Source organism: Botryllus schlosseri, chromosome 3 (assembly GCF_051294905.1).
Source record: "Botryllus schlosseri isolate E-star chromosome 3, Bs_hap1, whole genome shotgun sequence".
Classification (NCBI taxonomy): domain Eukaryota; kingdom Metazoa; phylum Chordata; class Ascidiacea; order Stolidobranchia; family Styelidae; genus Botryllus; species Botryllus schlosseri.
This window is the reverse complement of record NC_137238.1, coordinates 32,823,419-32,837,569: the sequence shown is the minus strand read 5'-3', so window position 1 is coordinate 32,837,569 and position 14,151 is coordinate 32,823,419. Positions and strand designations below refer to the sequence as shown.

Below are 14,151 nucleotides of genomic sequence, written 5' to 3'. Positions count from 1 at the left end.
ATATACTCAAGAGTGAGTGAATACTATATAGGCTAATATAACATGTTTTCAATAGTCGAGCGCAGCACAGTACGGTACGCTATAGAAAATGACATTCCTCAACTAATTCAAACCCATTTAAATCGATTCATAAAAAGGATTTGAATACCAACTTGGAATAAGGCTTCAGAGTTACGAATTGTGCCAGAGCGGCAACATAATTGAGAGAGCGGCAACATAACTTACTCTCAATTTGCATTTCAAAACACTATCCTTTTGACGAAAGAAATCCAAATCTTCGAGGAGCGTCTCGTTCGAAGCCAGGACATCCCTATTTTCTTTTTTTCTAATTTTCAAACAACCGCTTAGCCTCTTCTTGTCAAATTCCAGTTCCTTCACTCGTGATTGAAGCTGCGAAAAAAATACCAATCGAATGCGCACTCAGAACGAATTACCAAGACCTTCGTACTGCTTCAACTTCCCTTTTCAGCTGAAACGGATCTAAGTCGCTTTCGTTGTCTTCTTGCGTATTCATATAAATCTTCTGAATCACCTGCCAAAGACATGTGAAGCAATTAAGAATTTAGCTACGATAATGCGATTGCAATTCATTGCGCTCGAATATCAGGCGCCAAATGCAATCTAAAACCATGCATGCAGCAAGTTTCATTTAAAATAGAAATCAATTTAAAACGATCATGTGAAAAACATATCCCTTGTTTAAATCATGTTTTTTATTGTTTTATTCAAGCCATAACGTCACGGACATTCAATAGTGACGTCATAGTGGATCTTCATTGACAATATCAACGTACTACAGAATTTCACAATGACTTGGATGACCGGCAAGAACTTCTGGACATCAACAACGTACCTGATTGTCTTCCAATTCTTTTCTGCATTGCGGGCAGTTTTGGCGTCTTGTGCATTGTGAAAACCACTGCGAAAGACATTCTCTATGGAACACGTGCCCGCAAAACGTAACACTGATGTCCTATATTCAATAGAGAAACTGCGAGTTGGATTGTACAGTGTTGAACTACGCGAAGCTAACCTTGTCGGATGCAAATATTTCAGTGCAGATTGAGCAGATTCCTTTCATAGTTGCAGAGCGATATCTCTATATCTATATGGTATCAAGAAATGGTTATTACAGAGGAATTATTTTACTATTTTGGGGGTCTGGAATATTGTATCATTGCCATCCCAGCAAACACGAGATATATTTAGGACATGTTCGGATATCTTTTTGTTGTCCTAATTATCTCCAAATTATGTTTGTGCATATCTTGTACTGAAACATATCTTGAATACATCTTTTTCTTGTCAAACTAATTTCGTCAAAATGCCGAAAATATATTTGTGAGGAATCAAATTCGATTATTGTTTCATCTTATGGTACAATTTATCTACTATCAATTATATTGATGTTTTTACTCTTATGGGGTGATTTGTAAACATAATTGTCACTGTCGAATCATAGCAATTTGCATGCTCTTTCTTATCCATATCTTGTACGATACCCCTTCTGTCTAGTGCCAGTAGCATTACATGTATGCCGCTAACAGATTCCAAGTTGAGGGCAAACGTAATCACGCTACATGTTACACTAGGTCGCACCATGGAAAACTGAAAAGAGTAGAAAGGTAACATTCACGGTGGAAAAACAATTTAGCGGCAGTCACGAAACCTTGTCAGTTCAGTACATTTCAGCGTTCTGTGACATGTTGGATGTCGCTTTATACCCTTTATATTGGAGCGGGGCTTGGACCGGGGCCGGGCTGGATATCCAGCCGGATTTTTGCTAAGAGTCAGATTGACATTTCTTCCGATACGGCCGGAGTCGTAATTTTTGGATACGGTCATAGTTGCTAATATGACTATTGCTGAGCATGCTTGTTGTAAGTACCAAACACACGCCAGTAGCAGACAGTGCAAACCTGTATTCAAGTTTCTTTAACTGGAATGTTCAATATATAATATGTTACACCGTACCGTAGATAATTATTATAATCATTTATAGGAGCTTGTCATATTATATATTATATAACTAGGAGTCGGACCAGAGAATTCATCGATACGTGCGCACTACTTTATATGGTGTGCGGAACAGTTTCGGTACTCATTTGCAGTTATCAAATGATGGAAAGGCCTTCAAGCAATTGCGCCGTGCCTGGCTGTAATACTAATCGAAACGAACGGTGATCCCGCACTCTTTCCCCTTTACAGCAGTGGTGGGCAACAGCTGGTCCACGGACCGATACCGTTCTGCGGCGAGTTCGTTACTGGTCCGTGAAGAGTTCATGTACGTTTACAACTTAGTTCCGGCAGTAACGTAGGGATCGGGAAGTTTCATATGCCCGAACAACCCTATATTTGAGTACAAATTTCTAGATCTTATAGTTCTCAGCATCATCGCATATTCGTAATCAGATACACGCTTAGTCTTTCCATCGAACGGTGCGACGACGCTATTGTTATCTCAATTTAATCAGGTGCGTGAAACGGGCGTTATTCCGAACGCATAATCAAATCAGACGTATTAGAGTGAAATTGGTCAACCAAAGCAGATAGCTAGCGAATCATGAGGCATAAAAGTGTTATCAATTTATTTATTAGGTGCAATCCTGTGACTGAGAGCTAGTAGCCTACTTGCATCTTGCTATGCTTCTCTTAGGCCATGTATTGATATAGTCATTCCAAAACCCTCGGTACTTCTGAGAAACTTCGGCTGAATTTCGTAAATGTACCTTGACCTTAATTTTCTGTAATCGTGTCACTCAAGTTTTCCATGGTCCCATCAACTCAGGTAAAGGCAGAGTAGCTGAATAAGATGTTCATATCCAAGATACGGAATAGCGGTAAATGGTTGTTAGGAAAAACAAACTAACGCAAACACAACTGAACATCTTGCAAACACAACTGAACATCTTGCGAACATAGAACTAACTCCACCGATGATAGCGATCCCACTGAATTACAGCGGCGACGCCTAATCAACAACATGAAAGAGTAATCGCGACGCCTTTTTTCTTGATAATTACTACGATAACAATTTACATCGTACTATGTCAGTGGTTCTCAACCGGTTGCCGCGACACACTCATGTGTCATTTGCGTCCCGCGGAGGTGCCGGAGAGATAGCTTCCAAATTTATGAATTTATGCGCAAAATAATTCTAGTCTATATAGCAAACGATCAGTAATCTAAATCTGGCTCGATGTGAAGTTTATACATTTGCTATTTTGCTGTCATGGCTGCAATCATTACCCCCTTCAATTCTCTTTACCCGAGATACTTCGTGGTTTGAAGGCTTAGTTAGTTTTGCACAATACGTCGATTTATCGCAGAGGATGACATAGGCTACATGGCGGCGCCCATTAACTTCCTTATCACAAGCCATAAATGAACTACTTTTGAAGAGATGTTCACGTTTACTAATTCGAATTTTAAACATAGCCATCCGTATTTGCGATCAGATTTACCAGTACAGCCGAGTGAGGTGTGCTGGAAACGGTAGGACCAGTAAATAATAATTAAGAATCTTCGAGCGGGCCCGTTGGTATAATGACTCCGTTACATGATGCTATATTTCATGACATCCTATATCTACTTTGCCAAAAGATATTGAAATCGCCAAAACGTAGCCTACTCAACTAAAGGACGCCCACGATTTCAGATTGGTATATCTATACTGGCAAATATTTTTCCCTGCTGGATGTCATTTGTCCTGCGGCGTTCGGATCGCAAGGACACGAACAATCGGCGTCAGTGCTTTAGGCGCCTATGGACATTCAAACATAAAGATATTTTATATACGTCGAATTTTTCGGCCTGCACAAGTGCATTCCTTTCCGGTAAGGTCTTCTGGCTGCTGATCTTTCTGGCACTCTCGTAGTGGCATGTTACATGGCCTATAACTTCCTACGTCTTGGCGCGTCATGGCGCGGTAATGGCCGACGCCGAAGTGCTTATATTTTCGTAAATCATGCGTCGTTTTTTTGGGGAAGGGTACCCAATAATCAAGATATTTGGCAATATTTATTCGCGCGCAGTGCAACGAAATTTCGCAAGAGTCGCATAAATTTCCCAAAAATACTCTATAAGTTCTGGTAAGTCACAAAATAATTTTTGGCTTCTTCGAGCTCGGCCCCGCCTCCGATTGGGGGCTTGGGGTGCGGCAGTTACGGTCCTGATTACATCGACAATGCGGAAGCGTGCTGAGTTCATTGTGAAACAAATCTTATGAAATGGTATCCAAGCGCAGTCCGAAGTTTGTTAGTTTGTTTGTTTCATACATAACAGTGATGCTTATCGCCTACTAAGGTCATGTGCTCCACGACGATGATTTGGTAATGTTCAGGATCTTTGACTTCGTAATCTTCCGGCGACTTCCACACTCTTCCAACATCTGTCACTCGTCTCGTTTTGCGTGCACGCGGGACATAATTTTTGCTACTGACTTGTCTCAGCTCCATCAATCTGGGATTTTTGAAAAACTGTTATTGTTATAGTTACTATTGTGATGGTACTGTTGTTTCTAGGATCGCCAAGTTTCTGGCTCCGACTAGGTGAAATGGACACTTGGTGGACCCACGGCAAGGCATGCTTGGCTTCTGAATCTGATCTGAACTTGCTGTGTGAGGACGCGGAAATAAAGCTGTCTGAAAAACTATTGTCAATCTCTTTACATCGACTATATTAGGAGGTCTTCCACAATGGCAGTGTGGGGTTGGCGAGGATGAGCCCATAGAAACCACCGCTCCGACACGTAGCAGTTGGTCAGAACCGGGATTCGAACCAATTTCCATTGGTATCGTGACTGCAGTGACTTCTGTACTTTCGTCTAAACATGCCCTGCTTGTTATGATATCCCGAAGGAACGATATTCTGGCCAGGGAATACGTTTTTTTTACGTATTCGTAAGCTATATGAGGGCTATATCAGAGCTATATCGGATAGTCTAATAGAAAATGGAAGATCGTTCCACAGACTGGCGGCCGAGGAAGAAAAGGTACTCACGCCGTATGACGATGTTTTGACTCATGGAGCTGAAAAGAGTTTCAGCGACTGAGAACGTAACGCTCTTATGGGATTGTAGATTGTCACTAGCTCACGAAGATACGGTGGTGCACTTATCTTCATGCATTTCAAAACATACACAAGAAGCTTGTATTCAGACCTAAATTTCACGGGTAGCCAATCAAGGGATCTAAGAATCGGCGTTACGTGATCAGTGATCACGCTTCCTTGACCGAATTACCAAGCGAGCCAAATCCTAATCCTAACCCGATATGAATTTAGAATTCATTTTGGTAAGCCTACATATTTTGCCTATAATTCTGTAAAAAGAAATAAAACTCATAATGAGCGCCGAAGTACATGACGTGTAACGTTGGTAGGATGAAAAACATTGTCGTGATACGTCAATCGCCACAGGACATCAGTCTCCCCGAAAATCGGCAAATCCAATCCTAATCCATTAAAAAACTATGTAATCCTAATCCAATCCCAATCCGACAAAAATTCACAAATTCGGTTTTACCAAATTCTAATCCATGCTCATCTCTGATACGCAGGACAGGTTGAGGCTCGAAATGGAAACCCCGTCCCAATGAAATGAGAATGATATCCCTAATATTTATGAGGTAATTTGTGATTAAGCAGTCGGTAGCACTCTGTTTCGCTTCGACCGAACAATACGATGACACTTTTCGGGGTGAAGCTTCGCGTGAATGGGAAAAGCAGAAGTGACAATGACTTCCAATGAATAATCCTTGTGAAGTTTTCGTTTCAAAATTATAATTTAATGGTTTTGTTCTCTTGACTCTTTGTGGATGTACGGATCATTTTGTGCAGTCAGTAACCGAAAGAAATGGATTAGACGCGTACCGCGGTAGGTTTTTGATTGATGACTCAGCGAAAATGTGGAGTTCCGCGAGAGCTTGAAGACAGCGTAAGGGTTCCGTGAATCACTAAATGTTCAGAACCACTGGTGTAACGAATATAGCCTCATCTACATTACCTGTGGTGAAATTCTGTCTCCACTGCCGCGGTGATTTGAGTTACTCCATAGTCCAGGGTTTTCATGCGGCCGTCAGAGGTATGTTTTGCGGCCCGCGACATCTTTCATAATATGAAGATGTACGCAATTACTACAGGCACGTCATTGTTACATATCAATTTAGCTGGTTAGCTCTCTAATCGAGTGTGTCAATGTTTCATTGAATACTCAGTATTTGATGTTTTCCATGTTTCTTGATATGCTCGAGTTTAGATTGTTATTGTTTTGAATCGGTATTCGGGTGTAACAAATAAGTTCATGAGTCAGAAACTGGTTGATTCTCTTTCAACGCGAGGCTCCCAGAACCACATGAAGAGGAAGTCTGTTGATATATTTTAATATTATTATTATTACCATTAATCATTATGAAAAGGCAATAATTACAGTTACTATATGATATATTTTACATTGTGTTTTATGTTCGATATAATATATATGCAACCTCGAAACGTCACTATACCCATAGGCAGGCACTTGAAGACGACTACACAAATGCAATTTTCGAAAAATCAATTATACGAAAACCACGAATCGATCGTGATGGGGAATCCAGTTCATCGTCCAGCCAACAACCAGTCTCGGTCACCCTAGAAAAGAATTCGGTCACTTTAAAATAGAAGGTCACAATTACTAGACACTAACACAAAGATGAAATAATGTCTTTGAAAGTGTCCCGGCATTCATATACCTATGCGTTAAAACTAAAATACTTCTAGCAGGCTACATGAAGGCCTACTTTTACAAAACGGGAGAGAGAGAGAGAGAATCTTTATTTTCATCCAACCAAAATACACAAAAAAGACGGAAATGATGGTGGTACAGTGCATGCACAGTATTCGGTATCAGATAGGAATGATCGATACGACCGTGAAGGTCAACTAGTCTGATCACACCAGCATCAAACAGGTACACTTGACTCTATACAGTCTGGCTGTAAAATTTTTTTGTTTAGAAAGGTAAAGAAAAAGTAAACGATGGTAGCAAATGATCAATGAAGCAATGTCTGGGCAAGGTGGGACAACGGTGTTAATATGACAACGAGAGGTGATTAAGTAGGTCTTTTTTGAAACTTACAAGGCACGGATATCTTGTGGTAATTGCACTAACTTTTCTGATTTGTTGTCGAATGGACAACATCATTCGAAACTTCCAATTGCAGTAACATCATTCATGTACCTTCGCAAGTTCGCATGTTGCTAGTTCCAACAAACGAAATATTATCTCCGTCAATATTTGAATCGAATGTTTTCCTATATATTGGCAAATACTACCTATATATTGGCAAATACTACATATGTAAACTAGTCAAAGGACAGTCGGGATTATCCTGATTTACCTGTCTCACTTCTGTCGTCAACCGACGAAAGTCCCGTTGATATTACGGATACCGTAGAGAATCTTCTGACGACGGGAGCGTAGACTTTCTGAAATTCACCGGTTCTGATAGCGGTGATGTAGAACATGAAGACTCCCTGATAAAAAAAAACGAAGTTTTGATAGTTCCCAGTAGCAATATATTCTGACTGATGTGGACTATGCGATACTAAACTCCACGAAACACCCCCCACCGCGAATTATTCGTTTCTTAATCAGCTTGATAGTTCATTTATGTCATTTTGGAATCAGACGAGAAATAGAGACGGAGAGACGATGACGATCGAGCAATTTTAGATGGACATACTCAATTGTAATAACAAGGTCGAGGTGGATGTGATATTGTTAGATTCATAGATCGTATAACTGGATTCTACATCCTTCTATCTGTTCATCACAACGCATTATCTCGCAGGGCTCTAAACTGAAGATGATAGGGGTGAAATCAACTGAATAGGAAATACCAGTCGTGTCTCAAGTTTCAAATCAAGTTTTAAAATTGAAATTCACATTCGTCGCAGAATTCTCTTACTTGGAAGGAGTTCGTCAACGTGAAGAGCCAACTCATTGCGTTGAGAAATGCCGGATCTTCAGAGACAAGCATCACGTATCCGAAAATCCAAGAAAGACCCATGGTAGTCGCCAAACAAACTGACGTGACAATGTGTTGTCGTAAAGTCCTTTTTCTTTTTGTTGATTTAATCTTCAAAGAGAGGGAAGTTGATTGCATGAGTACGGCAGCTACGCTTGCCTCATTAAGGTGTATAATATACCTAACCACGGAGGTGAACAGTGAGGAATACTAGAAAAAGTAGAGTACCTTGGTATTGGTTAGGTTTTGCCTTCCTACATGCTACTCAGATGGTTATATTTACTTCGCTGTGCAATGTATCTCAGGTTTCGGCGCCTCTGCTCAAGTGTCGGACCATAGTGTCCTATATGGTGCCGACACAGGCAAATCTCACGCCTTTTCTCTTGAGCTACTCTCTCGTTTCGCCAGACAGCATTGTTGCGTCCCAATGCCAATCTCCATAACGATGAAAAATTCGAGGCTGATTGTGGGAGTTCCAGTGCCACGAGCGGAATAAAATTTATATTTTCGTAATCAGTGCAGAGTCAGCTTTCGATTGATACCCGTTTTACCGAATTTAATGCTCGGCAAGCCGGTCAAAAATGACCGTCAAATTGCCTGTAGCCAAATGGAAATTGCGACGTGATGCAATTTCACTGAGGCGTGAGATTTGCCTGTGTCGACACCATATAGGACACTATGGTCCGACACTTGAGCGAGGCGCCGGAACCTGAGATCCATTGCACAGCGAAGTATACCGTGTTACTTCATCTACTAGAGTAGCAACGCTGACCAATTGGACCACCTCTGCACATTCACATGGCAAACGGTGACAGTACCAGTCACAACCACTAATTTGATCTCACCTGAGCCATTCTGCAGCTGATTTTTGGTATCACGATGCAGTAAACAATTATGTTGAAGAGTAGCAATAAACTGACTGGCAACAGAAACCCAAAGTACAGCGAGAAATGGCGTAGCCAACAAAAATTCCCAGCTCTGTATGACGACTCTGTCGTTTTGTTACCTAAAGTAAACAGATGATGATTGGCATATCACATAGCGTCTAGGAATATCGCGCCGGGCCGGGATACCTGCGTTGTTTCGATCGAAATGGCCAAGCGTTATCCCCGCGTTGAGTAATACGATCACAAGGGGAACTCCGTACGCAACACACGCTGCCAGTTGAATCTTGAACTTCGACCTTAATGATGCCATAACCTGTTTGAACAATATAAGTCAACTCTTAGAATATCGCATTTGAAGTGTGATAAACGCGGAAGACTTAATAAATTGATCCGGCTATGTTGTGACTTCATATAAGTAAGTATGTTATGATTGACTCGGATATACATAAATATAAGTTAATGATACCGATAAGTGTAACTGGAATAACCGATTAGAATATTCAAATCAGCACTACGTATCAGTTGTAATGATTGGGGTCGAGTAACGTAAGTCGATTTCTCAATCAACCAAATTATAAGTCTTCCGTACTAAGAGTAGGATCGGCCTATAAGATTTGATATACATGACAGATGAAATTTAGTATTGGTCAGTTGCACGCAAGACTACAAAACAGCAGGGTGTAACAGCGAGATTCGTTTTGCGAACTGTAAATACCTGTTACCTGAACAATATCCCGATAGATTGTGTAGCTATAAACGCCAGTCCAAAACCAAGTCGTCAGGAAGAAATATTGCAGGAAGGCGGTGATTATCGTGCACTGTAAGGTATAGACCTGAAAACACAAATGAGAGATGCTCAAGAAAATCTTTCAATGATATTTGAATTTCGATATGCATGCTGCATAAAGGAGAGGGGAATGAAATAGACGATTTTTATTGAAAAAATATTGTGAATAATATTTATATTATTCCTAAAATATGTGGTGCTTTGAGATGAATTGTTCTGTCGTCCACTAGAAGCTAGTAAATCAACTTACTACTTTATCCCTAGGCTCTTCGTCGCTACACGAACTTTGTGCAGAGTGTGTGGAGCGTGGCGTCATAAAGACTTTGTTGTAACACTTGGTTCAAATATAGCTCAATTATTGTGCAACCGTCGCCTGTTTTGTGCAAATATTAACTGCAAGCTATACTGATAAGCAGCAACCAAATGACTTCTTGTTAAAATAGCACCATGCTCACTATGTAGAAATTGGTTAGACTTCAAATATTTCAAAGCGAATTATGTAGCTGCGTTTCTTGAAATATACGCAATCATGTGATGAAAATTTGCATCGTTGATTTCATCTGAACGAGTGCTGAAAATCCATTTAGGTAGTGGCGAATATTATGATAACGCGTAACGCTTCTGACGACATCTTCTGGAATGTTGGCAACATATATGGCACCAAACTAATGACAGTTTTTGAATAAACATAATATAACTGCCAGCCTAGTTACATCGACCTTGCAGCTCATCTTGAAGTTATTCTGGAATAGTGGTTGTGTATGTCACAGGAGAAATTTCAAACTGCAACAAAACATCTCTAAACAGCAACATGTTTGTATCAGTAGGCTATATTGGCAATTTAGCAATTATATTGAGTTTGCATTGTAGAATATTTCATCTCAGACGGCCATTCCGTTTAATGAGTCCTGAAGTTTTACAAGTTATGAAGCAAAACTGCCTCGTGATTTTTCTAATTTGAAAAATAATACAAATTAGGTTATCAACCATTTTTCTGATTTCGAGGTTTTGCGGGCCCCCTAAAAATGGTTCGCCGACCCCGGTGAGAACCACTGATTTCGGAGTTAAGGAAAATGTCCTTACAGTCATATCGCAAATGGTCATAATAAAGCACGACAACCGGCGAATCAAAGAAACCTGTGAATCCACTCCAGTAATGAACAATGTAAGTGCGACGGCTAGACAGACGCAGATATTCGCAACGATTTGCATTTGGTATCTCCTGCGATTGTTCCTGAAAAATAGGATATATTTACACATATAGTTCATATATTTAATACCATATTATTTTCACAGATCAGTGCATTATAAATGACTAGTGTTTTACATGATATTATACAGCGTGGATGAAATATAATTCTAGTGAAGTGGTTCACAACCTTTTTGTCTTCGCGGACCACTTTTCGACCGTCTCGGACCCCCACAAGTTTTCGTTCAAAATCAGCTCGGTATCATGAAACCCTCATCTGTCTTGTGCAAATATTATTTGCAGGCTACGGATAAACAGTTACAAAATGACTTTTCTTGAAAATAACACCACATTACATGTAGACTTTTTTTTTCGAAGTGAATTTTACAGCTGTATTTATTGTCTTTGAAATAGGTGTCTTTGATTTAATATGAGCAAGTGCCGGAAATCCATTTTCACAAAGATATGAGCTAGCGAATGTAATATTAACTCGAAAGGCTTCCGACGACAGCTTTTGGAGTATGAGATCTAAATGAATCTATCACGCCCAGCCTATTCATTTCTATCTAGAATCTCATCTTGAAGTTATTCAGTGGTTAAATCACAGGAGGAAATGGATTTCGTGGCGAGTTTTCGATTCCATCATTGGGACAGATTAGGAAAATAAATCAGGAATCTCGATTTCAAACGATTGTTTACTAATTTGCTGAGACTGACGACTCCAAATCCAAAATGTATTGCAAACATTTCGAAGTCACTCTTTCTGACCTTGCTATCTCCAACATTTAATTTTTCCACAAACCCCAACAAAACATTTCTAAGCACGAAAGTGATTGCATTGGCAAGCTATTGGCAGTTTGACAATTAAATGGGTTTGCACAGTCGGATATTTCATCTCCGACGACCATTTCAATGATGCGAGTCGTAAAGTTTTAGCAATTATGAAACGAAACTGTCTCACGCATTCTCTAATTAATTAGGTAATCAATAATTTTACAACTTAACAGGTTTCGCGGACCCCCGGTTGAGAACCACTGTTCTAGTAAACACGGATACTCCCAACCGAATAGAGATTTAGGTTGCTTTGTATTCGAGTACCACACCAGTGCTCACTATACTTTAAACCCCACTGCAAAACAGTCATTAAACGTCTGTCTACAAGGGAGAGCTCCCTTGCAAGTTGCCTTACCTTGAACGGCAAATGGTGATGAACGTAAATATAAGGCCAGCAATCGAAAGTCCGGACCCGATGTAGGTCACAAGGCTTAGAGCTACGTCCACAGCAATTTCGGAACGACTCTGCCAACAAACACCGATTGTGAAAATGATAAACGCACTGGACTAGAAAATAACTTGAGGTGAAATGACAAGGCATTTTCGGAATTCAATTTGAATACAATGAGTGATATTTTGCAGTTATCCCGCTAAATTCCGTTATATAACGTCATGTGATTGTTGATTGTGATATTTTTGGACATCGCTAAAGTGTGTCCTTGGTTGAGCGTAGACACTCTTGATCAGCTGGCACATGCGTCGTTACTTTCACACATCTATAAAACGACAATGGCTTATCAACGTATGTACAATAAGGGAATTAAATGTACCTTAGATCTGCAAAAAATAATTCGAATGGCTATAATTTTCATCGATAATATCAATGGCTAGAGTAATACGATTGAAATCAACCAGAACAGGTGATAATGAGCCAGATAATATTACCAGCACACAAGGCATTGGAGATCTAGAAAACAGCTATTCAAAATGGACTCTAACTTCCTGTTGCTCTCTCTGGCATTGAAAGAAACTTACCTCGACCATGTTTATCAAAATAAAGAAAAATGTCTCACTGAAATATATCAGAAGGTTTTTATTGCAAATATTTCAGTGCCATTTTCAATATAGATGTGTCGCCATATTCCGATAATTTATAAAGTGAGTATCACCTGATAAAAAAGAAGTAGAGCAGTGATCTTGTCGATAATGCTCCTTCGAGTAATATAGGTAATTCAAAATGGTGTGAACGTTATTGTCCGAGACCACGCGGTAAATGTAGATATTTTATGATGTATATCTGCCATAAACGCAGAATCAATTGATATACCTACAAATATTATTCCCCAGTCGCAAGGGATTAATATACGCGGACCAATGAATACGAGGAAGTCATCGACAAACTGGTACCGACCCGTCCCCAATTCATATTATAACCAACACTATTATATAAGATAGAATTGCAGCTTACCACTAGGATTGCGAAATTCGTCAGATGATCGCACGCACAACTGGCCGGAAGTCCAGCAAGTAACACACAGCCTTTCGATGACCAATCTCCGATTTTAAAATCCCAGAAGACGCATTCGTGTTCCGTGACGATTTTCTTAAAGTCGCATAACTCGTGTCAAAAGCTGTTCAAGATTTAAAATCAGCCATTCCCACCGTGAAGCTATTAGGTCGCTTCACACCAGCCTCTTCTTTGATATAACTGAATACTATCACGACTGGAACTTCAAGTTTAATGCCTTCCAAAGTGTGAGTCGCATTGCCGAGGGTAGTCGCTATGACCTGTGGATACATAACAGGTGACTTTACATTACGGTTCAACATGAAAATCGCGCGAGAATAAAAGACACAATAAACTGCACGCGGTTAAGTGACGTCACAGCTTATGTGCTCAGTAGAGGGAGAATTTATTTAGTACACCTATCAATACAAATTATGTGGTCAAACGACAACTGCAATGGAAAACCAATCCATTCAGGAGCGTTTAAGTAAAGTTATTGTAAATATAAAATATTGTTATGCATGCAAACTACATTCAATGACAATATTGAAATAATATATAATTATTACACCGGTCACAAGAGTGGGGGAGCAGTAGAGAGATATTTTGCATGAAATGATCAAAGAAAGCAGAGATGAAATGAAACTGATAGGGAGTGCCAAAAAATGTGTGTTATAATATAGTCTCCTTTAAAATACCCTTAACCCCAGTACGAACTTACCCATTATCTACACCTGAGTTTCTAAACCTTTTTATTGCATGATACCTTTTGAGCTTCCATGAAATTTTCTCGTACCCACTATAGCCAAGATCGCAGCAGCACATTGTCACAGCGAACTCAAATGCTGGTCCAGAGCGCCCATAGGGTTTTAAACACAACCCATTATTATGGGTGTCATTTTACCACTAGGGTAATTCCAGCCCAAATCAACAGATGCAGATAACCACGTGTTTCAAAATAAACATAAAATGCAATTCCCAAGCAACGAAGACATATT

The 14,151-nt window shown here is 39.9% G+C and overlaps 2 protein-coding genes across 2 annotated transcripts in view; both read right to left on the bottom strand.

The window, feature by feature from the left end:
* Positions 1 to 334: 334 nt before the first annotated feature.
* On the bottom strand, positions 335 to 1,107 carry LOC145435330 (E3 ubiquitin-protein ligase TRAIP-like). The gene is made up of 3 exons (XM_080312622.1): positions 1,034 to 1,107; positions 854 to 973; positions 335 to 532 (listed from the first exon to the last, which is right to left on the bottom strand). Exons 1-3 carry the CDS (start codon positions 1,079 to 1,081, stop codon positions 431 to 433), a joined length of 270 nt encoding a protein of 89 aa, XP_080168748.1. The 5' UTR covers positions 1,082 to 1,107; the 3' UTR covers positions 335 to 430.
* A 5,267-nt stretch (positions 1,108 to 6,374) lies between these two features.
* LOC145436560 (uncharacterized) overlaps positions 6,375 to 14,151 on the bottom strand; it is a 164,858-nt gene continuing 157,081 nt past the window's right edge. Inside the window, exons 34-43 of the mRNA XM_080313922.1 lie at positions 13,309 to 13,434; positions 13,115 to 13,249; positions 12,062 to 12,171; positions 10,821 to 10,917; positions 9,619 to 9,729; positions 9,083 to 9,209; positions 8,855 to 9,015; positions 7,950 to 8,120; positions 7,380 to 7,515; positions 6,375 to 6,630 (exon numbers count right to left, since the gene is read on the bottom strand). Coding sequence (XP_080170048.1) covers positions 6,626 to 6,630; positions 7,380 to 7,515; positions 7,950 to 8,120; positions 8,855 to 9,015; positions 9,083 to 9,209; positions 9,619 to 9,729; positions 10,821 to 10,917; positions 12,062 to 12,171; positions 13,115 to 13,249; positions 13,309 to 13,434 — 1,179 coding nt within the window. The 3' untranslated portion in view covers positions 6,375 to 6,625. The remainder of the gene's footprint in view (positions 6,631 to 7,379; positions 7,516 to 7,949; positions 8,121 to 8,854; positions 9,016 to 9,082; positions 9,210 to 9,618; positions 9,730 to 10,820; positions 10,918 to 12,061; positions 12,172 to 13,114; positions 13,250 to 13,308; positions 13,435 to 14,151) is intronic.

Coding starts and splice junctions, on each gene's coding strand:
- LOC145435330 (XM_080312622.1), bottom strand. CDS start 1,081: ATGAAAGGAATCTGCTCAATCTGCACTGAAATATTTGCATCCGACAAG. Junction 974..1,033: donor AAATATTTGCATCCGACAAG/GTTAGCTTCGCG, acceptor TATTGAATATAG/GACATCAGTGTTACGTTTTG. Junction 533..853: donor AAGAATTGGAAGACAATCAG/GTACGTTGTTGA, acceptor TGTCTTTGGCAG/GTGATTCAGAAGATTTATAT.